This window comes from Dermacentor variabilis, chromosome 11, assembly GCF_050947875.1.
Source record: "Dermacentor variabilis isolate Ectoservices chromosome 11, ASM5094787v1, whole genome shotgun sequence".
NCBI classification, from domain to species: domain Eukaryota; kingdom Metazoa; phylum Arthropoda; class Arachnida; order Ixodida; family Ixodidae; genus Dermacentor; species Dermacentor variabilis.
In genome coordinates, this window is record NC_134578.1 from 110,007,661 (window position 1) to 110,033,106 (window position 25,446).

At 46.6% G+C, this 25,446-nt stretch overlaps 1 protein-coding gene across 1 annotated transcript; it reads left to right on the forward strand.

Moving 5' to 3' along the window:
* Window positions 1-234: 234 nt before the first annotated feature.
* Window positions 235-20,235, forward strand: LOC142563077 (TNF receptor-associated factor 6-like). The gene is made up of 2 exons (XM_075673595.1): window positions 235-569; window positions 19,006-20,235. The coding sequence occupies exons 1-2, from the start codon at window positions 285-287 to the stop codon at window positions 20,119-20,121; spliced, it is 1,401 nt and encodes a 466-aa protein (XP_075529710.1). The 5' UTR covers window positions 235-284; the 3' UTR covers window positions 20,122-20,235.
* Window positions 20,236-25,446: the final 5,211 nt, after the last annotated feature.

The window sequence follows — 25,446 nt, forward strand, 5'->3', positions numbered from 1 at the left end:
TGTGGTTGAGGCATGGCAGCAGAAAGGAGACGACACACCCTTCAAGAAGTGCGGCTCGAGCCACCCACACCCCAAGCATACCCGAAGGGAAGGAGCGCGCCCGGCGCCGAGCGAGACGGAGCGAGCGGCGTCCTGGCCTTGAACAGTCAGCAACTGGCCGTAGCATAACCAGAGTGATCGTTGCCTTGGCAACAGCTGACGGGATATAGCGCGTAGGTAACACTTCCATGTTTCCGCAGAATCGTTGGCACGGCGTTTCGCAGTCGACGTATGCGCCGTCCGTCATGGCTTCTCAAGGCAAGCTGTACACGCTGTGCGGTTTTACCGAGGAACTGGACTGGAGACCTTTGCATTTCGTCGAGCCTGTTCCCGCTAACAGAATATGCGGCGCATGTGGTGTGCTGCCCAGAAAGACAGTTTTTCTGCCCTGTCGAGACGTGCTTTGCAAAAACTGCTACGAGCAGTGCTTACTCAACGACAGACACGCCTGTCTACTCGACGGTGACCAGTTTCTTCCAGAGGACGCTGAGTGGAGAGACTTTCCGTTGGAGAACCTGCTGAGGCGCAAGGTAAGAGAGCAGGAGTGAGCGAATTCGTGTGTCAGTTTTATCCAGGTCATTTTAGCAAAATGCATTGGATATATTTAGAAAGTAAAATGGGCATTCTTTTTATAAATAGGGGTGATTTGCTGTTAGAGCTGATGAATCACGTGTAAGGTAGATGAAAGCAAATATGGAAATATTACATACGCGGGAAATCGTGAGGAGAAGCAAATACTTTGACACTGTTGTCTGTATGTATCGTATCCTACTTCTATATCGCTATAAGCCTCACTACTGACTGAAAGCTATGGGAACTCGTGCGCAATCAGATATGTTGAGCGGAGCCAGCAGCGAGTATGCGGCAGCGCTACTGATTTATGAACTGCCCTTCTATTCGGGTATGCTTACTCGCATCCGTTAGTGCGGCATAGGGTGCACTACTTTCGCTTTTATCGTCTACTTTAATGCAGGCATGTTACAGTTTTCCTGTGCTTTTTCTCGTCTGTCTTGTTCTGCGACCTTCTTTTTAAGCAACTGGTCTTTCACGGCGAAGGAGGCTAGTTTGCGTGTCTTAATCATCAATAGACATACTGATTTGTTAAATTGCACTGAAATATTTGCTGTTCTTTTCTAATAAACCACATGCAAGTACAGTGTTTAACGTTTCAAGCGCGGTGCCAGGAGCGTGGGGCTGTCGGCTTGTGTGGGTTTGCACCATGTGCGTTCGACTCGCAGTGCTTTCCAAATCAGTATCGCGAATACCTGCTCCATCTTGTACTTAATCGTAAGCGCAAGCGGTGATAACGAAGCCGTGAATAACATGCATGTGCGTCTACAAGTTTACGACGGAACGGGAGGGTTTTTAATTTTCGTCCATGTTAGCTTCACGGCGACTCAACGCAACCTGTTTGCGGAGAACCGTCCGGCTTCGCTCGCAAATCGGGAGTTCTCCGTGCCGCACAGAGGATTGGTCCTGGACCCACTTCTGTGATGTCAAAATAAAAAAAATCAGTTTATTTCAGGGCATTTCCTGCGGAGACAGAGCCTAATGGCTGAAATAGCCTGACTAAGCCCCTGCCCCCGTTCAGTTCATAAAGCATTTACGCGTACAATAACATATACAGTAAGGTGCACATTATATTAAAATTACAGTTGCACTCAATTTACAGCCGACGAAGGAAAAAAAGTGACTTCTAATAGATCAGATAAGTAGTATGAAATGCATACATGTGTACATAGATCACGCAGATAGATATACATATAGAAAAGGTCACACAGGATTCATGTGTTAGATAGCTAGTAGACCCTTTATCATGTTACAGATATGTAGAGAACGATTATGTACCAGTACATTGTGCTTACAAAAACATAAAAAAAAAGAAAATCAGGAATGTCATGGACATAGTAGAAAGTAATGTAAAACAGTCTACAATACACATGCTGTTCTGACAAGGAACGTTTTGTACATTCTTTTAAGTTTACCACGGCTGGCTGCCCAATTTAGTATGTCTTTTCTGTTTATTTAGAATCTGTATAGCTTGATACGTTACCGATTGTTTCCCGTAATTTGTCCTCATCTTCGGAAGCGTCCTCCTATGCTGCCTAAACCCGTACTTATGTTCAACTACCATATCACTGTTTTTGTATATGTTTGTGGTGTGTATATGTTGCACTAATTTATAGACATAAATTTGATTGGCCATAAGCATGTCGTGTTTCAGAAATAACTCCCTGGTACGTAAGTCACGGATATCTCCTGCATAATTTTCAAAAATACGTAGCACGCGCTTTTGTAGTACCGTTAATCTATTATAGTTGCGCTGAGTGGTGGCGCCCCATACTAGCGAACAGTAGGCAATCTTAGAATATACTAGAGTATAATAAAGAGTTTTTTTTTAGCCGAAGAGGTATTAATGTAGAAATCTTTGTAATACATCCTATTGATCGAGCTATATCGACTATGAAATGGTCGACGTGACATGACCGTACCAAAGACTCTTGGAACCAAACGCCTAGGAATTTTTGCTCAGGTGTTTGCTGAATAATCTCGGTTCTATACGTAATATGCATGTCACGTTGGTCGCGTTTATTTAGAGAAGAAAAATGATGTATTTAGTTTTAGAGGCATTTAATTGTAGACAATTATCATTTACCCATTTGGATAGGTTTTGAAGATAATGATTAGTCTTTTCTTGAAGTTCACGTTTCGTCCGTGAAGTAAAAAATACGTTAGTATCGTCCGCAAACATTACTATATCAAGGGTGTTGTCAATCTGAGTTATGTCATTAATGTATAACAAAAACAGGGTAGGACCTAATACTGATCCTTGGGGTACTCCATTTGTTACATTTAACGACGTCGAAGAATAATTATTAACATCTGTAAATTGGAAGTGTTTCTCAAGGTAGCTGTTTATTAATTTCAATGACATGGCACGTATTCCATAACACTGCAGTTTTAGAAGTAGAATATAATGATTCACCGAATCAAATGCTTTCCGCAAATCTAGAAAGAGACCTAAAGTAAAATCCTTATTTTGAATACTTTGAATAATTTTCTCCTTTACACGAAGTAGTGCCTGTTCAGTTGACTTGTGTTTTTGAAATCCGAATTACGATATAGATATGATATTATATTTCTCTAAGAACTTTGTTATGCGATCAGTAATTGCCCACTCAATGACTTGATAAAACAGGTAATACCGATATTGGCCGATAATTTGTAAGGGCGTTTTTGTCTCCGGATTTGTGGATTGGAACAACCCTTGCTATATTCAGTTGGTCAAGGAAGATACCAGTATCGAACATTAAGTTAATATAGGTGAGAACGTTTTTTATTACCTTAGAAGCATACTTTACTGGCTCAGCCCTAAATTCATCATAACCAGCGGCGCCATTTTTTATTCTATTAAGTAACTCTTCAGTCTCTTGCGGGGAGACGTGATACAAAACAAACGAATTTGATAAGAACTGATGTGTCTTGTTGGCTGTTGACTGCCTACAATTCCGCTCTCTGCCTTTCCTGACTGTATAAAGTACTTATTGAATGTGTTTGCCAAACAGTGCCCAGCTATCGCGTTTCCATTTATCTCAATCTCTTGTACGCTGGTTATGGCATTGTTTCTGCTTGCCAATATGTTTGCTGTTTCCCATATCTTTGTTACATTAGTTCGATGGCGAAGAAACAAACTTTCATAATAATTTTCTTTTGCTTTCTTTACATCTGAAGTTAGTTTATTTCGAAGCTTCTTGAAGTCCTTAAATTGGTTTACATCGCGCGTACTAATAAAAGGGTGATACATTTTGTTTTTTTCTCTTATTCTTCCGTATAGTGCAGGATTAATCCAAGGTTTTCTTATTGCTTTCTTATTGTTTAGGCCACATTGTAAAGGAAACGCATCATCATAACTTACTTTTAACTTCTTGAAGAATTGCTCGTAAGCATCTTTAGGATCACTGCAGTCATACCCGCTAGTCCAATTTATGGCCTCCACTAACAAAAAAAAGTTTTCAAGCGATTTGTCATTTATCACTCGATATTTGCTTACTACAACATGTCTGCGTGTGAAGTGATCAGTAACACAAAACGCGGGTAGATGATCACTTATGTCGCTAACTATCACTCCGCCTATTATTTCTGATACACTGATATTCGTAACACAGATGTCTATCGCTGTAGCTGTTTTAGGGCCAATGCGTGTGGGAACCGAAATCAAATTTTCACATCCGTATGACATAATCAGGCTCTTGTAATTCATCACGTACTGGTCATTACTAACTGTATTTATATTTATATCACCACCGGCTGACGAAGACGAAGTTACTCAGTGCTAGAACGCATCTGTCCCAGCTAGCCAGTTTCCGTCAAATTTTCATCAGTCTCTGGGGCATTTTCCGCGTCCTGGCTTGAGGCGATGGACGCGGAACGTTCCGCAGGCCCGTGCTGCCAGAAGTCTGCAACGGCAATCTCTTCTATGAGTCAAGGCACCTGGTCAACCACCAGTGACCGCTCAAGAGAGACTCCTACTCCTGTGGCCATGGATGCAGAGCCTACTGCCGGCCCGTCTGGCAAGATCACTACATTAACAAGTTCCTCAAGGAAACGAGGCACCTGGTCCAGCACCAGCGAAGACACAGAGGTCTACTCAATCACAGGTGACGACTCACCTGATGACAGCTTCGTGTCGGTGAGGAGCCGAAGGGCTAAAAGGAGGCTTATCAAGGCGTCGTCACCAGCGAGTACGTCAACCATGCAGGCAGGTAGTGAACGCTGGCCGCACACCATCCTCTTCATGCCAGTGGATTCTTCTGTCAACCTTCGAGTATTGAACAGGCAAGCTCTCTCTGTTTTTTTTGAGGGAAAGCCGCCTAACGAAATCAAGGAAGTCCGGCTGAACACAGGAAAGAATGTTCTAGCTGTCGACACAACTCGTGGAACCACGCTGGAGACGCTGCGACAGATAACAGATTTGGGCAACATAAAACTACGATTGGTCATACCTATGGATGGGGCCTGCACTGCAGGTGTGATCTACGATGTTGACTTGGCTATTTCGAACTCGGACCTGCCAATTCTGATCAAACCGACATACGAAGGAATGGTCACCACGCACGTATGCCGACTTGGCAACAGCCGTTGTGTGAAGATTGTGTTCAAGGGGGATTCCATCCCTTCGCACGTAAAGGTCGGTCACTTCCGGCATGTCGTACGACGGTTTATCCCAAAGCCGCTTCAATGCCACAAGTGCTTTAAGATCGGACATGTTAAGGGCGCCTGCACAAACTCCCCAATATGCCCCTGGTGCGCGGAGTCACACACAGTAGATGTGTGCCGTGCCACAAACTTAAGGTGTGGCACCTGTGAAGGCAGCCATGAAGCGACGTCTAAAGAATGCCCAAGAATCAAAAAAGAGTTCGAAGTTCTGAAGCAAATGGTGAGGGATAACTCAACCCATAGAGAAGCCTCAGGAAAGATCCGGCGTCGACGTCGTCATCGACGGAAACGCTCAAGACAGGGTGGAGCTCGTGCGCCGCTTGCGCCAACGCCATCATCTTCATATGGAACGCCCGAGAGCGCAAGGAGGCCTCAGAGGGGAACTGCTGCCCCCGTGGATGAGTGGCCGGCGCTTGCAAGCTCTCAGTCTTCTAAGGAGCCTCCACGCTTGATGCTCCCATCGAAGCCCGCTTCTGTCGGTGAGGCTTCAACAGTCGACTGCCAAATGATCCCGGTGCTGCGATCCATTGTGAATGTCATCAGGGCCATGCTGACAAGCATTGACACTCCATCTGCTTGTAGTTGACTACAAGTGCTCGACGCGCTGAGCCCCGTCCTAGCAAGCCTTGAGTGAAGCCATGACTGACAATCACAAGTCATTTCGTAAGGAGGTCAGAGAAGCGTCGATCCTTCAGTGGAACGCGAGAGGTCTAAGATGTCGCATCGCCGATTTTCGTCAATTTGTTCTCACTAACCGCTTTCCAATCATTGTCATCTGTGAACCAAGATTATCCCATCCAATGAGACTATCCGGCTACGAGACAATATCCTCATCAAGCGACATCAAAAGTAGCAAGGTGGTCGTGTTTATTCGCCGTGAACTCACTTACGTCGTCCAACCGGTGCAACATCATGACGACAATCAGTATGTGTGCATGACTGTTAAAAATAGGAAAGTCACCTTTGCACTCTTGGGGGTGTATCTGTCTCCATCAAGTCGATTTGACACCAAAAGACTAGAAGACATCTTGAAAACACAACCTGGTCCATGGATTATCACTGGGGATTTCAACGCTCACCATACCATTTGGGGAAGCTCAAAGGTTAACGCGACGGGAAGACGACTAGCTTCATTAGCTTCCAACAATGGTCTCTACCTGCTGAATGACGCGAGTCCAACATTTCTGCGGGGAATAACGTACAGCAGCTGCCTCGATTTGACTTTCGTCTCCCACCGCCTCGCCAGACATGTTAAGTGGTTTTGGGACATTGAAACGCACGGAAGTGACCACATCCCAACTTACCTCAAGATCAAGGGAATGTCTAACACGTATACGTTCACCACGATACGAAGAATAGATTGGTCTGTCTTTAAATCCCAGATTGAGGACGCTTGTCACAAAGGCCTCTCTTGTGGACTTCAACAAGCTATTAAGAAAACGGCACAGACGGCCACGCGCACACTTACGTGTTCTCCAAGGTATTCTGAATTCGACCTGGAATTGGAGCGGCTTCGTGTGATTCGCCGTCGTGCCGAAAGGAGATATCGACGCACTAAGTCAATTCAGGGTCTCAGAACAGCCAGGCGAATGCAAAAGAAGATACAACGGCGCATGGATAAACTAGAGGCTCAGCGTTGGTCGAAATTTTGTGCGTCGCTAGATCCCCGCAAACCGCTATATCAAATATGGAGAACTGTGCGAGGTCTACGTTCTGTTCCGGAACAGCGTTTCCCGTTTAAGGCCCTAGCATTATTCCAGCGCCAAGAGATTGATGTGGCGGAAGACTTCTGTGCTATGATTGCGGGCCAGCCAACTCGCACAGGTTCGCTTACATTGAACCGTATTCTAGATTCACGAGATTCACGCATGGATCTGCCTTTCACGACGCAAGAGCTTGACGCGGCGCTCGCCCTCTGTAATCGGTCGTCGTCGCCTGGTCCGGATGACATATCTTACCGCATGCTATGTCACCTTGGTGAACGGGCACGAAGTGCACTCCTTCATATCTATAACGAGTCCTGGCAAGAGGGCAAAGTTCCTCAAGATTGGAAGCTCAGCCGCCTTGTACCGCATCTTAAGCCTGGCAAGTCTGCCTTAGAGATTACTTCATACCGACCGATTGCGCTGGCAAGTTGCGTTGGGAAGGTAATGGAGCGAATGATCCTCGCCAGACTTGAGTGGTATCTTGAACATTACGAAATCTACCCAGACGCCATGGCTGGTTTTCGACGTCACCGATGTTCTATCGACAACGTTATCGATCTGGTAACCTATGTTCAACACCAAAAAACGTGTAAGAGGTTATCTGCCGCAATGTTCTTAGATATAAAGGGAGCCTACGACAACGTTCTTCATGACGCCATACTTGAAGCATTGGAATCGGTGGGCCTAGGCGGTCCATTATATCGTTGGACTCGCAGTTATTTACATAGGCGGTCTCTATTTCTTAACACTGAAGCTGGCCCAACCTCGGAATATTATACGCACCATGGAGTTCCACAAGGTGGTGTCTTGAGTCCTGCGCTTTTCAACCTTGTACTCATTGGTCTCGTGGAACGACTTCCGAACACAGTTAAAATTTCAATGTATGCCGATGACATCTGCATGTGGGCATCTGGTGTGACACGGCCGCAAGTGCGCGCCAGGCTTCAAAAAGCGCCAGGCTTCAAAAAGTTTCTTGGAGGAAATGTCTGGGGTACTTCAGTACATGCAATGATGCAACTGTACAGGACGCTCTTTCTTGGGTATTTGCGATACAGCTTGCCTGTGCTGACCAAAACCTGCAGAAGGAATATCCATACACTCGAAAGCGTCCAGGCCCAGGCGCTAAGAGTGTGTCTTGGATTGCCGCGGTGTTTGTCAACGGCTGAAACCATTGCGATTGCACACGATTTCCCAGCCAAGACCCATATAGTCATGGAAGCACTCAGAGCACACGTAGGACACCTTGCTCGAGCCCCTGCCCATCATCTAGCCTCACTGCCAGAGGATCGACCATGTGCTTCCTTTTGTGAAACTGTCCTGCCCTATTGTGCATACCTTCCATCAGGTTATACAGCTCCAGCGAAAGTTCCGTTTCCACCATGGTGCTTGGCTCTAGCAAAGGTTCGACTTATCGTACCAGGCATACGAACAAAAGCCCAACTCTCGTCTCCAGCCCTCAAGCAGCTTTCACTGCTCTTGCTGTACGAGACGTACAACGATCATCATCATCTGTATACTGACGCTTCAACCACGGTGAATGGGTGTGCAGGATCGGTGATCTTTCCTGCAAAACCTTCCACCATAAAGATTCGACTCTCTCACCAGACTACATCGACTGCCGCGGAGCTTGCTGCTCTTCGTTATGCACTTCGTGTAATTTCTGAAGAACTACCCAAGAAATGGAGCGTGTTCACTGACTCCAAGGCTGCACTTCATTGTTTGGTTTCTGCCTTACGCCGAGGACCCCACGAACAACTAGTTCTAGAAATCAGACTGCTGCTTCACCACCTCGTCGAGCAAGGACACGACATCACGTTGCACTGGATTCCAAGCCACTGTGGCATAATGGGCAATGAACTTGCCGACGCAGCAGCACGATCTGCACATGAGAAGGGCTTGCAAGACTCCATTCCATTCTCAAGAACAGACGCTGCAACGAAAATTCGTGTGCTTGCAAATGAATCCATCAAAACTTTATGGAACACACCAAGCTTACAGCATACACGTCTACAGCGACTGGACCCATCCCTTCGACTTCGACCCCCATCTGGACTCTCTCGACTAGAAACAGCAGTACTTTGCCGACTGTGGCTTGGTGTCGCCTACACAAGATCCTTCGCCTTCCGAGTCGGTATGGACGACAGCGCGGCTTGCAGACACTGCGGCGGCGAGGAGACCATCGAACACGTGCTCTGTCATTGTCCTCAATACAGCGCGCACCGGCTGTCACTAGCGACCACGTTGGCACGCCTTGACGACAGGCCACTTTCAGAACAGTTAGTTTTGGAATGCCGACGTGAACTGTCGTCGCAGCAAAAGTCGGTCAAGGCTTTGTTGACTTTTCTACGTGACAGTGGCCTATTAGAAAGACTATAAGGACCCATTTCATCCCTTTTCATATTTTTTTCTCACGCTTTTATTTTTGTCACGCTCTTCTTTCCGTCATTACTTCCCCTTTCCCTTCCCATAGTGCAGGGTAGCAAACCGGAGGTTTTAAGTCTGGTTAACATCCCTGCCTTTCTCTCATTTGCATCTCTCTATATATCACCACCAACAAAAAAGGTAACTTGCTTGTCTGAAAAACCTGCATCAATTGCTCAAGAAAATTTAAGAACTCGCATTTAGAACCAGCTGCCTGCCTATATATGGCAGCAAGCTGAAATTGAGATGTTTTTATAACTAAGCATTCAACATTTACATTTCTAATTGTGTACTCCTCAATAATGGTGTAAGCATAGCTATGGCTGATATATACCGCCACACCCCCTCCTCTTTTCCCTACGCGGTCCAAGCGTATGCAGGTGTAATTATTAATGACGGGTGTATCATCAGTAATCGTCAGCCAAGTCTCCGTAAGAACAATGACTTCAAATCTCAGAACTAGAGACTCCAAGAAAATTTGTAGGCTGTCAAGCTTGTTTTTTATGCTTCTAATGTTGAAATGAATCAGAGAGAAGTTACTTTGCTTGGTCTTAAATGCGGTGTTAAATACTTCTGCTGTGTATACATCACACGTACTCATCTACAGTAAAGAGAAAGCAAGCTTATAATTAGCTGATACAATCTTTAGTTAACTTTGGCAAGGTCATCGGAAGAAGTTATTCACAGGACAGGACTATCTTCGTCTTTCCTTGCTAGGATCTTGCCACCTGCTGTCCACACAAACTTCCATTTGAGCTCTTTCTTCTTTGCCACTGTTGCTCCAAGTAACTGCTTGTTGTGGCGTGTCAAATGTTCATTGACGAAAATTGCACTGTTAACACCAACCAGGCCAACGTCTTTTGCGCCAATTCTCATTTTCTTAGCCTTGGCTAATATCGAGTCTCTGTTAGCACGCCTCGCAGAACGAACAATGTTCTTGATTGTGGAGTTCGCAGTTGGAACTCTATGTAATATATCAATGTCCCTCTCATCGACTGCCTCTCTATTTCACAGATTTTTCGAATGGCTACTAAAGAGTCGCACTCGTCCCGAGCACCCTTTATTTCAAGGTTCTTACTTGTTTGATATTGTTCCAACTCTTGTAATTTCAGAGATAACTGCTTGTTTTCAGCTTTTAGTTTTTGATTCTCAGACACCAAGCTTTTTAATTCATCTCTTAGTGCCTTTAGATCCCGGGTCACGTCTTTGACATCGTCACACGTGTCACTGCAGTGCTGAACAAACTTTCTCAGGTCCCTGAGTTCAGCACGCATTTCCCGCTTAAATTGTGCAAACAAGCCTGCAACATCACTTTCCCCTTCTTTCCCTTTCCCCGGCGTCATTGTACGATAGTACAGGTATCAATCCAATCACTTTCATACAAAAAAAAAGGACAACGACAACAGGCGTGTTCGGCAGCAGCGCAGAGTTGCAAAGACGATTTCAAAGCAAATAGACATTATTTCTCACCTGCAAAGGATGCAGAATTGTCTTTAGCGTGTGCACACTTCAATGCGCTGCCGCCGAACTGGACGCCTGGGCTCAGGGGGACCGTATTTAAGCCGTCCGCCGTCGGGAAGGTACAGCGACGACCCCAGCTATCTTCGTCACGTGGTAGAGCCTTGATGGTCGCAGATCTTGCAAGGTCGATTCAAATAGGTCGCGAAGCTTCGGGCGAAAAGCGGTTCAGTACAGATTGTCACCGACATCAGCATGGGGGGTTATGGGAGCAGCGATTGAAGCGCGACTAGGTTTGGAGGGAACAAACATTGGGAAAGAAAAACGCGTTTTTTTCATTCAAACGAGACACAGTTAGATTCATTCAACGAAAATAATGTTCCTAGTCAATTTTATATATTCGTGACGAGTTAACAAAATGCAAGTTTAATTTTATTATTATTAATAAATGCATTTCTTTTCAGCGCCCATCGCTAAAGGGGGCGTTGACGCCACTATCACTCGCAATGCAATGCATGTCTTGAAATGCGCAGAAAGGCGCACTCGTATCACCTGTTGAAATACGCCCCCCTCACAGTTTGTGCTTTCTTGCTTGTCGAAGTTTGTCTGAATTTGGTCACTCGGGTAGCTTCATTGCTTCTTTATCTGTTCAGTCAAAAGTAGTGAGTTACGACCGCCAGATAATTGTATAGTTGTTTTCGTGCGACTGCGCTGCCCGGCGGGCTTGGCATCCAGCAATAGGATCAGCACTCTACACCTAAAGCTTTCGTCGGCCTCCAAAAAAAGTATGTTCTGTGCAGGGATGCGATTTCGACAACCGTACGGCTGGCCTTTTCCTGCATGGCTTTCCACGCTGAAAACTCGAAACGCCCATCAAATCGAATGGCGGGGCATTTGAATATATAGCTCCGAAGGAAGAACAACAAAACAAATTTCGCGCCTTCGAAAACAAAATGACGTCACTTCTGCTTTTAACGGACATGGCGTCACATTATTTTTTCTTCCGCCGGAAGTGTTCCCACCACATACAGATGGCGCTAAGCCCCATGGACCGCCGATGGACCGCCATGTATTGAATGTATGGGCTCCTATGGAAGCTTCGCTACCAGGTATATTTACCTTGGATCTTGCCTGTAGCGCTTATTGTCTCGGCCGCTTCTTGAGATGGCTGCAAAGGATGCAGAATTGTCTTAAGCGTGTGCACACTTCAACGCGCTGCCGCCGAACTGGACGCCTGGGCTCAGGGGGACCGTATTTTAACCTTCCGCCGTCGGGAAGGTACAGCGACGCCCCCAGCTATCTTCGTCACGTGGTAGAATCGTGACGGTCGTAGATCTTGCCTGTAGCGCTGATTATCTCGGCCGCTGCTTTGGATGGCTGCAAAGGATGCAGAATTGTCTTTAGCGTGTACACACTTCAATGCGCTGCCACCGAACACAGCAGTCACACACGGATGTGGCCTAATGGTAGCAGAGGCATGGCCGCAATGGCTACGCTCTGGCCTCACCGGCAGCCGCACTACCGCCAACCACCCGCCGTGGTCGCTTAGTGGCTTTGCTGCAGCGGTGGCGGCGTTTCAATGGGAGCAAGTGCACATTAAAAATACGAGGCCTTCTAAATTAATCTCCGTGTTGGTAGCTTGCATCTGTTGAGAGGGATCGCTGGAGACGCCAAGCGCATGCAAATACCAGTGTCGCCGCATCTTTAATCGAGAGAGGCATCTGGACCATTTCTCTCGAAGCGTCCTGTCCACATTTGCCACCAAGGCCAGCTTGGACGCTGCTTTGTATTTCGCAGTGGGATGGTAGCCACGGCAGCACAACGATGTGGTGCAGTTAGCAAGCTTTATTGCATAGGCGTCTCATGTCTATTGCGAGGTTCGTGCATGCGTGGCGACTTCTGGAACCGCAGGGCTGCTCTTGAGTCGGTGAAGGTTGCCGTAGACTCAATCTGTCTGCTCTATGACGCAAATAAAATCGTCCCACAGTGCAGCTAGTTCAGTGGCTGCAGCTGAAGGGCGGTGACTGATAGAGGGAGGATTTGGTAACACTCGAAGGAATTCTGCGCACCAACGTTAGATGATGTAGGCGCGTCCGTCGTGATGTAAACGACTCAAGGCGCCATCGCCACGCCACGGCGCGTCCGCCTCTTTAGCGGCTTCTACAATATTCAACAACCCATCAGCGCGATCCAACCTTGCGCAAGGTGGCGATACCGTCGTCAAATCATGTGACCAATGTGGCCACGTGATTCGTGATGCCGGGCAGCCGGGCGAGCCGGGCATAGTCGCGTCGTCATGGCGTCGTCGCGTCACCGCACTCGCATTGCGCTGTGGTGTGTTTGCGGCTGTTCTGAATGTGCTGCCGCTGCCCTTTGCTATGTAAGTGTTGCAGTGTTGTGCTGTCAAGAAAACGATATTCTGTGATCAGTTTGGGTTGTGCGATATGTTTGTGTGGTTTTAATTTGGTAATCAGTAGTGTTTTCAATTGGTATGTGACCAAGGCGGCCACGTTATTCGTGAAGCCGGGCATAGTTGCGTTATCGCACTCGCATGGCAGTATAGTCTGTTTGCGACTGTTCTGAATGTGCTGCCGCTGCCCTTTGTCATGTAAGTGTTGCAGTGCTTTGCTGTCAAGAAAACGACATTCTGTGATTAGTTTGGGTTGTGCGATCTGTTTGAGCCGGGCATAATAGCGTTATCGCACTTGCATTGCGCTGTGGATGATAGCGGCTGTTCTGAATGTGCAGTTCGGTTAGTTTGTTAGTTTGGGTTGTGCGATCTGTTTGTGTAGTTTAATTTGGAAATCAGTAGTGTTTTCAATTGGAGGGCGCGGAGTGGAGGGCACTAATCAGCTCTTCAAGTTTATTGTCATGTTATGTGAGGCGCCTTTTCACTGACGCTGAAATTAAGGCGTTAAGGGCAGTATAAGGACGAAAGTTAGAGGGACGAAATCGTGCCTGTGTGTCCCTAGCGTCGGGATTGGCCGCTATGCGTGATCCTAACAAGAAAGCACTTGTAGAATGCGAAGAATTTCTGTCTGCGCACCTTGCCGATCTCCGCAACAGAGCCGTCATTGTGGTATTTTAGTCTCCCGTTAAGCAAGAGTGTTGCAGACAAGGGAACAGGTTCAAACAGGCTTTATTTTATTATTCAGTACTAGTGCGGTATCCCAAAAGGTGAGGTCAAGTGCTCGCCCTATTTTCTTCCCTCGCGCTACAGCGCACTGACAGAATTTTGCGTGCACCATACCATGCTTTTATCGTTTGCGCTTCAGGTTCTCGATTGCGTTTTCCCCCCTTTACCCACGTGATGGGTATTTCATGGTATTACCGGGTACCAGATGTGTCCATATATTGTGTCCAATATATGAAACGGCCAAATTCGATTTTATTTGACACCTCAAATGGTAGCAATGTATTGAGTCCCTTGTAGCTTTGTGCTTGTTATCAATCTTACTATTTGGCGAATGGATACAGCATGTACGCTGCATAACTCGCTTGTGGATACTCCGTACGTGAGTCGAGTATGCCCTTGGTGTAAAATAACTTGTATGCTTTAGGTAGTACGATTGTTTGCAGTTTGGGACATGTGTCGCAATGTACGCTGTGCGCCTTCGCGCTTTACTTCGTCGGCGGCCTGCCGAGTTCGTGCGGGTGCCATGTGTGCGCATGGAGTTCGCGAAGCGCTCTCGCAGTTTATATATATATATATATATATATATTTATATATACATGTGTTCTGTTCGCGCGCTTCGCACAACAGGGCATGTCGCAGTTCTTTGTCCTTGTGCAGCACATTTTCCTCGCGTACGTCTGTGCATTATTTGATACCGGTTTCACACGAGGCTTTTTTAGCCGCTATCCAGTCTGTTAGAAATCGAATTTCTCGGCCTTAATTGGCTCCTCTGCGCAAGCTACGAGAGTGAGCCAGTCGCTTTGATAATTTCGATCCGGATCGGGCTTGATCGCGATCGAGAGTGGTCGTGTGACACCGGTTTTACACATGGCTCCCACATAGGGAACACTTTAAGTTCAATGCTACTGAGTGAAGAGCAAGTGCATATATATGCCAGTGGTGGTATGTGGGCAAGTCTTTCTCGTGAAGCCAATACTTGTGCATTCAAAACATTTCAATTACCAGCGTACTGCATCAATGTGCCTACTTCGACAAAATGGAGCACCAGCGCAGACATCTGGGCATACCTGTCCAGGGCAGCAAGTGTGTCTACATTGAAACCACTACCAGCATGTGCGGCAGTTCTATTTCCAGCAGCGGGACTGCACAATAATCAGTAGGGTGCTCTCAAGCTGTTTATCTATGAAGCTCTGCCTGGACGGTGTGCCAAATATTTTTGGACGTGAAAGTGGGGGTGACTTGGTAAACATCAGTGGAACTGTGCGTGGACTTTTTGGCAATTGTTTTTGGATGTGAAAGTTTGAGCGAACTGGCAAACAATTTGCTCTGGGCTACATGTGTTAAACGTTTTTTCTCATTCAGAGTGCTTTTCTTTACTTTAGGAGACTGGAGATGTGCGCAAAGTGTGACATGTCAGTGTGCTAATTAATGTATTTGCTTGTTTGCAAATTATTCGTTGCAACTTTGTTTTTGCCAGAGAGGTACAACTTTGCCTCTTGTAAAGGGCTTTTTAGATAAAACACTTACGATTTATTATGACCATTGCTTCCTTTGTTACACAAATGCAGCTTCCAGTGCATTCCAGTTTATTTCCATGTTTATGTAGGTTTCTAATATGAGGCTTGCGTATTCATTTCTCACGTTCTGGAGTGGCAAGATGCAGCATTACTGTCTCATCGTTCGCTGTACTACAGTAGCGTTCACTTGTTACACTGAATCCCCCGTTTAGGTATTCTGTACTAATTTCACTTTATTGCTTTTTTGTTGTATGGTTATTTTTTCTCGCCATTACCTTCTTTGATATATCCTAAAGGCAATATTCCCAATTTTGCATTGTTCGCATTTTTTTAATTTTTGTCACAGGATTGTTTTATGATGGTATGCCGTGGTATTTCTTTTTGTGCTCTTTTCAAGCTTCTAGCTGATTGGTAACATCGCTTGGAGGCACTTACCATCCGATTCATACTCTTGCATTTTTCAGTCTACTTCTTCCATTCGCTCCGATGTCACTTCTGCATAACTCTAGTCCATCTAATAGCACGTGCACTTTACTATGATAAATTAGACACTTTAGTACACTCCAGATTTTTCTGTTCAATTTTGTATGTGTACTTGGAATTTTGTTTATGTACTAGTGAATGTTCACTTTCGAGTTCATTACGAATTCTTTCTGCGACTTTTGCCATTGTTGATATACTTTTACTTCTATTTGCATTTCTCACACAGTTTGTTCGAACCTTGCATAAGCATTACATTTTAATAAAGTGTTTTTGCTTTGTCACAATGTTCTCATTTCATGCACTCTTGGCATATAAGGGCTTGGTCTGGCCACCTGCCAAGACGTGGCCATTTGTTCTTTGCAGGATGTCATTCCCATTGTGGGTGTAAGCATCTTAGATTACTAAAGGCGGTATTAAGGATTTATTATTTCTAACAGGCTCATTTTCGTGCGACTTGGTCGAGGATGCGCCGGCCATGCGGGGAACAGTGCTTGGCACTGCGCCATGGCTCTTACAGTCGACACCGACGCTTCTACTCATCTAGGGCGCGATTGGAGATGGTTGTTCGAAACGCCCGATCAGTTTCACCTCACGCGATTGGCCTAGGCCGTGCGGCTGACGACATCTGCGCGGCATAGGCCAGTCGCGTGAGGCGAAACTAAACGGGTGTTTTGAACAACGATGCCTGATCGCGCCCGTCACCCGCGAAAGTTAGCTTCAGATGATCGTAAACCTTTCAAGACCGCTTCTAGACCAGCTTTTTGATAACGTCCTAAAAACGTTTAGAAATTGGTTACGAATAGTTTTGGCAAAGGGATTACTTGTGTCTTTCCCAATCCTATTTCTAGACCAGCTTTTCGAATACGTCTTGCAGACCTGTTCTAGATCGTCTCAAGAAAGCAATTAAGCCGGACATTAGCAGAGATATACGACGTTTTCCCGCCGAAGTTCTCTCATTCGTGTCTTCTTTAACCCGTTCTTATCGTCTTGGATAAACGCTACGAAAACGTTACGTATCTCTTTTGTGCTACCTTTGTCTCGCTCTTGAACCTAGGCACGAAAGTGACATTGGACCACGAAGGACTTTTACACGTTGGTTCTGTCGGCATCGAAGGGCTTTGACAATTCAGCGAGACCAAGCTCAGCACCACAGTACTGCTACGTGAAGCAAGCGAGTAACCCGAAACTGTGGCAGCAAAGCGCATGTGTACTCGAAGAAACTCCTGCTGCAGAAGAACTGGAATCGATAGGCGTGTGCTTTCGGCTGCAAGGGCGGCACGCTTTTCTGGCGACATCGTTAGACTTCGCGCGAATAGAAATGTTTTAATGGAATTCATAGCTTTCTGGAAACTTGTTCGTAAGACGCACCTGTTGCTACCCCAGCGCCATATTCGGATGTCATCGGTACATAAAGAGATTTCAACCGCCGTGAGAATGCACCTCTCCAGTCCAATTAGAGAGACATTAGATACCGTCGGATTTGAAACACCGCACTGGGAAGCTCCTCGATGCAGTGTGTGCGGAGCTGTATCACGAGAAGATATCGACACGGACAAGCACAGAGTTTCAACTAAATCTTTTCTTGAGTCAGAGGCATTATTATAAGGAGTTCACGGCTCATGTGCAATGAAGCAACAAACCAAAAGAAAACCATTGAGACCAGGTGAGCACGTATCTTTGTTGCTTCATTGCGAATGTGTAGTAGACTCTTTATATTTACGCCTCTGACCGAAATAAAATTCTGTTGAACGTTTGGGCTTGTCCGTGTCGGTATACTGTCGTCGCCAGTATTTATTTTAACAGAACACGCTCTGCACTGATTAAGATGATCATAGCGGCGACCTGTATAAGGGATGCATTGAAGCACCCCTGCGAGCGCGAGATCGAGCAATGCCTTCTTTCTTTAATTTGGACAGCATGGTTGTCGGGAGCGGCTTTTCCCCGTTGTCTTATCACTTGAGTATGTGAAACCATCTAGCAAAAAGAAAAAGGCATAGGTTGCGAACCAGCACGCGAAGAAAGCCACAAGAGACCAGTGCAGTGATCTTATCGCACAACTTGAAAAAAGTATTCAACAGTTATAATGAGAATTTACATTCCAGTGCCCCTTGCAAGCTGTGTACTGTGTGTAGTCGAGTGGAAGAACACGATAGACCCCAGTGCACCACCTATTGTAAAACAAGGTTTACAGACCGTACGGAGAACGTCATTTCCCAGATACGACTTAGCTGTGCTTAGGTGTCTGTAGGACAAACGGAACAGTGTTTCAATGATCCAGCACGTTAGTACTGCAATAACGTGAAGAATGGGCATGAAAGGTATTTAGCGAGCCCATTAGAATAAGAGCGCGTGCACTCCCATGTTTTAGAAGACGATGTTTCCAGGGAAACTCAAATCTAGAGAGAGAAATTATACAGGCATTATGTATAATAGAAACTGTAGCCTGTAGCCTGTTGACGGTAGCTTCGTAATATGTCTTTGGTGGAATCAGAAAAATAAATACACATTTTGCATGACGGAGAATGACTGCCATGTGCATGCCTTCGTATGCGCAGGTCAATACAGGGATGGATATATAAAGGCTAGAGTTCTTGAAATAGCAATTCGATTGGTGGCCCGCTTGTGTTCTGAGGTATCTGTGCGTCCTTGGGTCAATAGCGCCATTTGAGTGTAATTATCTGAATTGAAATATTTATTCCGTGCAGCCTGTTACCTTCGTAGTATACGCATCGCTCTACGTAAGCGTTTTCCGCAAAAAAATTAACACGATTAGTGAAAATCCTTCTTTAAGCCAAACAGCAATAGTTCATGTAATGTCGCACTCAAATGAGGTTGTCGCTGCCGCATTTCTTATTTCTTCCGAACCATTTCTGTCTGCAGTATGGTCAACATCTTAAAAGAACATTATTTAGTGCTCGTGTGACAGGAAGTTCGAAGGTACTATATAACATGGAATATGTTAGAATGGAAAATAATATAAAGATCCTATGGAAAATTGCTTAAACGCTTTTTCTTTCTTTCCTTTCAGATAAAATGTTGGAATGAAGAACGCGGCTGCGACGTTGTTTTGCCTGCATCAGAGTTGAACAAGCATTTTTGCAGTGACTGTGAGCACCACGCTACATCGTGCCCTAAATGTTCAAAGCTGGTGCTGCGTAGTAATGTGTCCGCGCATTTACAGAGCAAATGCCGAGACTACGCGGTGTCTCTGACGTCCGGTGTTGTAGAAAAGTCACACAGTGAAGAAAAAGCGATGATGATGGCTCGGAATGAAAGCTTAGACGTGGGAGTTTCTGACATAAAGCACAGGCTAGATGAAGTTATTAATGGTCACACTGTCCAAAATGACCGGCTAAATGATATATCACATTGCATAAACACGGTCAAAGAAGCACTGCTACAAAGGCCAAGTGGAAACAGTTCGTTGGATCACCTTACTTCACAATGTACAGTTACGTTATCTTCAGTTAGAGAAGTCGAGAAAAGATTGATTGACCACAGCGAAGAGACACGTGTGCTTTTAGGCACCTTAACGGATTCAATAAAAGAGCTGAAGGAAGTGTTGCAGGACACCGCAAGGACATTCGCCATAAACTGTGTGGGAAGCGTTGCTGGTATTGGTGGAGTGAAGGACACTGAAAAGAAAGGAGGAGATAGCACATTGCATAAAGAGCTGGCCTTACACACAATAAATATTAACCGATATGAGTTCATGGCTAAGGGATACGAAGCAATGAAAAACAGAGCATATTCTGAAGGCCATCATATTTGCTCGGAAAAAAATATATACCTATCTGGCTATCACGTGTCGCCAGGAGTGTACTTCAAGAAAGCGGGAGATCACGTGTTACTGTATCCTCGTATTCAGCTGCACAAGGGTGTGATCGACGAATTTCTTCAGTGGCCTTTCAGTCAGATCATTCGGGTGACCGTCAAGCATCCGTCCCACAGCAAACAGTGCCAGAAGGTGTGGAACACTAACAGTAGCCTTGAGTTCTTTGGAAGACCCGGAGAAATAGACAACGATCGCGCTTACGCCACATCCACTTCATTTAGCCTAAATAATCTTGAACGTGAAGGGTACGTCTCGGAGGACATGCTTCACGTAGTGTGGGAGCTTCTTCCGAAGCCCGTAGCAGAATGAATGAGGGGAATTTTGCGTATTTCATTAAATACACATGCCGTTTTGTTTCCTAGAAACAAATTTCCCTCTTCCAGATGCCTTAGTTGACAGCAAAATAAAGCTTCGTTCTTTTTTCAATAATTTTTCAATGTGTGCTTATCTACCCGACATCGCTTTACTGTGAGTGTATAAAATTCCCTTTCAACTGTGTATTGTTCCATTCAGAACTGTATGTGTCGGTGACTCGCAGGAAGAGAGAATTCAAAATATTCCATCATGGGTGATATTTGCTGTTGATATATATATATATATATATATATATATATATATATATATATATATATATATATATATATATTAGCCAAACTTCAAAAACGTTAGAGACGATGCCTTCAGGGCTGCAACAAAAAGCTTGCATTTCTGGCGAAACAATCCGTGCGTGTTAATTGAATTCCTATCGCGTAGACTTGCTTAACTTACAGGTACTTTGTTTTATTTCGCGATGTTAATTTACGGCACACATACAAAGGGGAATCATCTTGAGAACATAGTCATTGTGTTAGCTGTACAATTATTTAAAGATAGATAATTTTGGCTGATAGCACAATTCTACCCTTGAACCAAATTACTCGACCAGGCTGACACGACATCTAGGAGCGACCAGATGTGGATTTGGTTAACTGTTTCACTAATTTCGCTTCTGGCTAGTTTATTTACAGCACATCTAATAATTTGCGAATTACAGCTATTTATAATTATAGCTATTATAGCGGTCTCATCCACGAATTCCGTGCATGGCACCCGTTTCGACATATGTGCCATCAACTTTGCGGTAAAAGTTGGTTTTTAAAAGGACGTTTAGAAGGCATAGTTGGTGCATATATAACATGATTTAGGATCGCAAAAGAAAAAGACGTGGCACGAAAGAAAGCGTGAACAGCGGACAAGGGCTACTGTTAACTTTTTTTTATTCCATAGCGTCCTCATGAAAAGTGCAATCGCGATCAAAAACACGCGGCCCACACCTCCGGGCGCAGCAAGCGGCTGCAGGGCCACACCACGGCGCTGCTGCATCACGGGTCTAAAGCCCTTACATCGGGCGCCCGCTGTGAGAGTACATCGAATAACGAGAAACTTCACCCTCACCCTCCTACGGCCGCTTCACCCGCTTGATAAATTTCAAGTGCGGCGTTCACCTGTTACGCAGCTGACGTTCAGTTGTAAAGAGGGCTCGTCTGCGCGCTTGCCTCCCTCCCTGCACTGGCGCATAGGAGTGGCAAGCAAAGCGCCACCACTTTGTTGGTGTCAACGCCCGTCCTGTCTGATGTTCCGTTTTCCTTTGAGGCGAAATGTAAGGCAATGCGAGTGTCGTTACTAGGCTCACATAGCAGAAACCCTCCGAACCTGCTAGCCGCGCCCGAAAGCATTCCGCCGCCGCCGTGCCAAGGACTACGGCAACACGGCACACCGGAACGCCTACAGTACAAGCAAGCGCTTCTTTGATATGCCGGAAACACGCATGCCTCCCAAGACATTGGATTAAGGGTGGGGTGTGTTCGGTTAGTGGTGGATTGCGTTGGATTGAGGATGCATGGTTGGATTGAAGTGGATTAAGTCGGATCACGGTGAATTATCGTGCATTAACGGCATATTTCATAGATTGGAGTGTACTTAGAGAGAATTAGGTAGGATTGGGGCGAATAGAGGTGGTTGACGTTGGATTACGGCTGCATAACGTTAGATCAAGGGCGGACCATGGTGGATTACGTTGGAGTAGATTGCACTGAATTGAGGGCGAATTCCTTTGCAATACGGTGCATTCTGATAGGTTGCGGGCTATTAAGGGTGAATTATTTATTTATTTATTTATTTCAAAATACTGCAGGCCAATGTGGTGGCCCAAGCAGGTGTGGGTTACATCCAACATGAATGTACAAAACATCAGACAACAAAAAGCAAGCAAGAAAGAAAAAAAAGCAAGAAGAAAAAATAGAAAAATAAAGCTTAAGAGAGAAGGTGACACTCCAACTCAGCGAGAAAATTATTGGAACAAAAATATCAGACGGAAAAGAATTCCATTCTTCCATAATTCTTGGAAAATAACTGAATTTGAAAGATTTTGATCGGGCAAAGATTGGGGTTAGTGCAAATTCATGGCCATGGCGTGTGCGTCGTGCTGTGAGGGGTTTTATACCGTCAGGGAGATCTATTTTTATGTTACCAAACATACAATTATAAAGAAATGAAAGGCGACTAAACTTTCTGCTGGCTTCTAGAGTAGAAATACAGTTTAATTGCATTAGGTTGGATGGGGAATCAAGTCTACGATATTTGCCAAATATAAACATAACAGCCTTTCTGTTAATACGTTCAAGTTGCATGATATCTTTCTTTAAATAGGGATTCCAAATGATAGAAGCATACTCAAGCTTAGAACGAACACGCGTATTATAAGCTAAACGCTTTGTTTGCGAGGGTGCGAATTTCAGCTTTCTTTAATAGCAATAGCATGTAATGGGGCGGATTGAGGTGTATAAGGCTTGATTACGCGCTAATGCACTGTTGCCTTCACATATGGAGACACAGAAGCGTAGGTGTCCTCTTTCATGTGAAAAAATTTGATTTTGAATTTGCTGAAAAAAGAACTGTACTACCGACAAGCCCGGCACTCTTTCTAGTCTGAAAAAAATGTAAGGGCGATCAATCAGTTTGATGCGAAGAAGTTGCGATAACATGCTGTCTTTCTTCACTCGTTCATGTATACGAATCTTCATTTGATAATCTTCCACACATATACCTCACTAAATTCTGATTCCTCATTACTTCCAGCAATCCTGATTGGTCCATTGGGGATCACGTTACCGCACTGACGTCATCACTCTCTCGACCAATTGTGATTTCAAATGTGGCGCCGTTATGTGATTGACCAATTGGGAGTCATGTGATTGAATAATCATCGCCCTCTCGATAAAAAGCACTTTCAAATTTCGTGCCATCCCGTCACTGGCCTATTGCGGACCACATCACTAACATAGCGTCATTACCAGCTCGATAATTGCAATTTGAAATTTGGCGGTGTTCGCGCCACTCAGCGCCTCATCACCTCCTGTTATGCGTGGCCCGGCATCAATGCAGATGTCGGCCGCTGGGCACGAGAATGTCAACGCTGCCAACGTGCAAAAACGACTTGCCACACCAAGTCACCACTTGAACCCTTCCGTCCGCCTGACTCTCGCTTTGACCACGTTCACATCGACATTGTCGGTCTGCTGCCTTCATCGCGTGGTAAACGATACATCCTCACCTGCGTGTGCGTGTGTGTGTGAAGTGATTTAAGAGGAGACGAGTGTAGCGCCGTAACTGTCTCTCACAGGAGGACACCTCAACAGCACTGCACGGGGAAGGGGAAATGGGGTGAAAAACATGGAGAGAAAGACATGAGGAACGTGGTAAGGGCAAAAAAAAATAGAAAATGCGAGTGCGGGGCTCAGAGCCGCGCTCTCAAGTGCGTCGCATTGCAGTAGTCCAGCAGTGCCGAAAGAGCGTGCTTCGCGATGGACGAGTGGGCTGCAGGGAATAGCTGCGCGGTCGCCGTATCGCAAGTCAGTCCCAGTCGCCGATATACTGTACACGAGTCCGTGCGCTCCACATCGAAGGCAGCGCAGTGAAGTAGCAAGTGGTCGAGCGTCTCCAAATCGGCGCAGTTGCTGCACGCGGGGCCGCCAATTCCCTGCAGCCTGTGTGTTCTAGCAGCCGTCTTGTAGCAGCCGACGCGCAGGCGAAGCAGGAAAGAGCGGTCCGCCCGGGAGAAGTCCACGCGGGGGGAGGAGTCCAAGTGACGTACCTGCGGCGACGCGCTGGTCCGGGTGCTGCGCAGGAAGCGTTCGCAGAATGGTTGTTTTGGCCAAGTCGAAGCCGCTGACCGAGGTGGCGAGGGGGAAGCGCAGGGAGTGAGCATGCTTTGCGAGAGCGTCGGCGGCTTCGTTCCCTTGCAGGCCGATGTGCGAAGATGCGACCCATTGCAACGCCAAATCGCACCCTGGCTGACGCGATGGCGGAGCTTTGAGCCGACGCTCTGCACCAACGGAGGTCCAAGGTAATCCTTCGCCAGCATACACAGTGCCACGCGCGAGTCTGAAAGGATCGCGGCTGAAACAACACTGCACTCTTGAAGCAGGAGATCAGCTGCTAGGTCGATCGCAGCAAGTTCGGCCACCGTCGACGACGACACAACACGAAGACGGCACTGCCGTGTAGCGCAAATATCCGGCGCCGTGCACGCTGCCGCACCGGAACCATCACTCGTCACGGAGCCGTCCGTGTAAACGAGCAGCCGGACCCCTAGGCGCTCGTGCAGCAGTGCGGCCGTTTCCTGCTGCATAGCACAAACAGCTGTTTGGCGCTTGGACTTGACGCCTGGCACCGTGGTGTTTACATCGAGTAGCGCGGAGGCGTGCGGCGATACCGGCAGAGGTAGGAGCTGCGGCGTCGACGGGACGAGTGCGTTGAACTCGGTGGCACGCTGCCCCATGCCTGAGCCCTCGAGGGTGTGGAGGCGACAAACGAGGCGTTGTCCCTGTGGCGAACGTTGAAGGCGCTCGATGTGGTTCATCGCTTGCTTCGGTGCGCGAAGTGAGGGCGGCCAGTCTCCCGCTTCGGCGAGAGTGGCTTCTACTTGCGAGTTGCGAGGAAGCCCGTAAAGTTGGCGGATTACTGTGCGGTGCTCCATGTCGATGGCGTTCCAGTTCGTGGCTCTGGCGTTCGTGAGGGGAAGTGCAGAGAGTGCTCGCGTTGTTGCGACCGAGTTGTAAACTCGAAGCGCAAGTTGCGGTGTACAGCCACGACCACGGGCGAGCAGGGAGCGTGCGGCGCCAGCCACCTTCTTAGAATCCTTGCAGAGCTGGGAGACTGCGGCGTTAATGTTGACCCGGCAGTCGATGTCAAGTCCGAGATAGCGCACTTTTCTCTGCCATGGCAGGGGGCTTTTCAAGACAAGGCATTTCGAAGCGTGCACGAGCACGGGGGTGTACCAACAACGCCTCAGTTTTTGACGCCGAGAGCTGGAGCCCTATGCTGGCGAGATATTTATCGACGGCGTTGATCGCCGACTGCAGGGATTCTCGTACTTGGAAGCCGAGGTCCGTGGGCCCGCACGCGAACAGTGCAATGTCATCGGCGTAGATCAGCTTGCGGACTTCGTGGGCTGTCATCTTGGGGATATAGTCAGGTAGTGTTCCCAGAGCCAAGTTAAAAAGAAATGGGTTGATCACGCTGCCCTGGGGAACCCCGGAGGTCACGCTGCGAGGGGCACTGAGCGTGTCGCCAACTCGCACTCTGAGCGCGCGG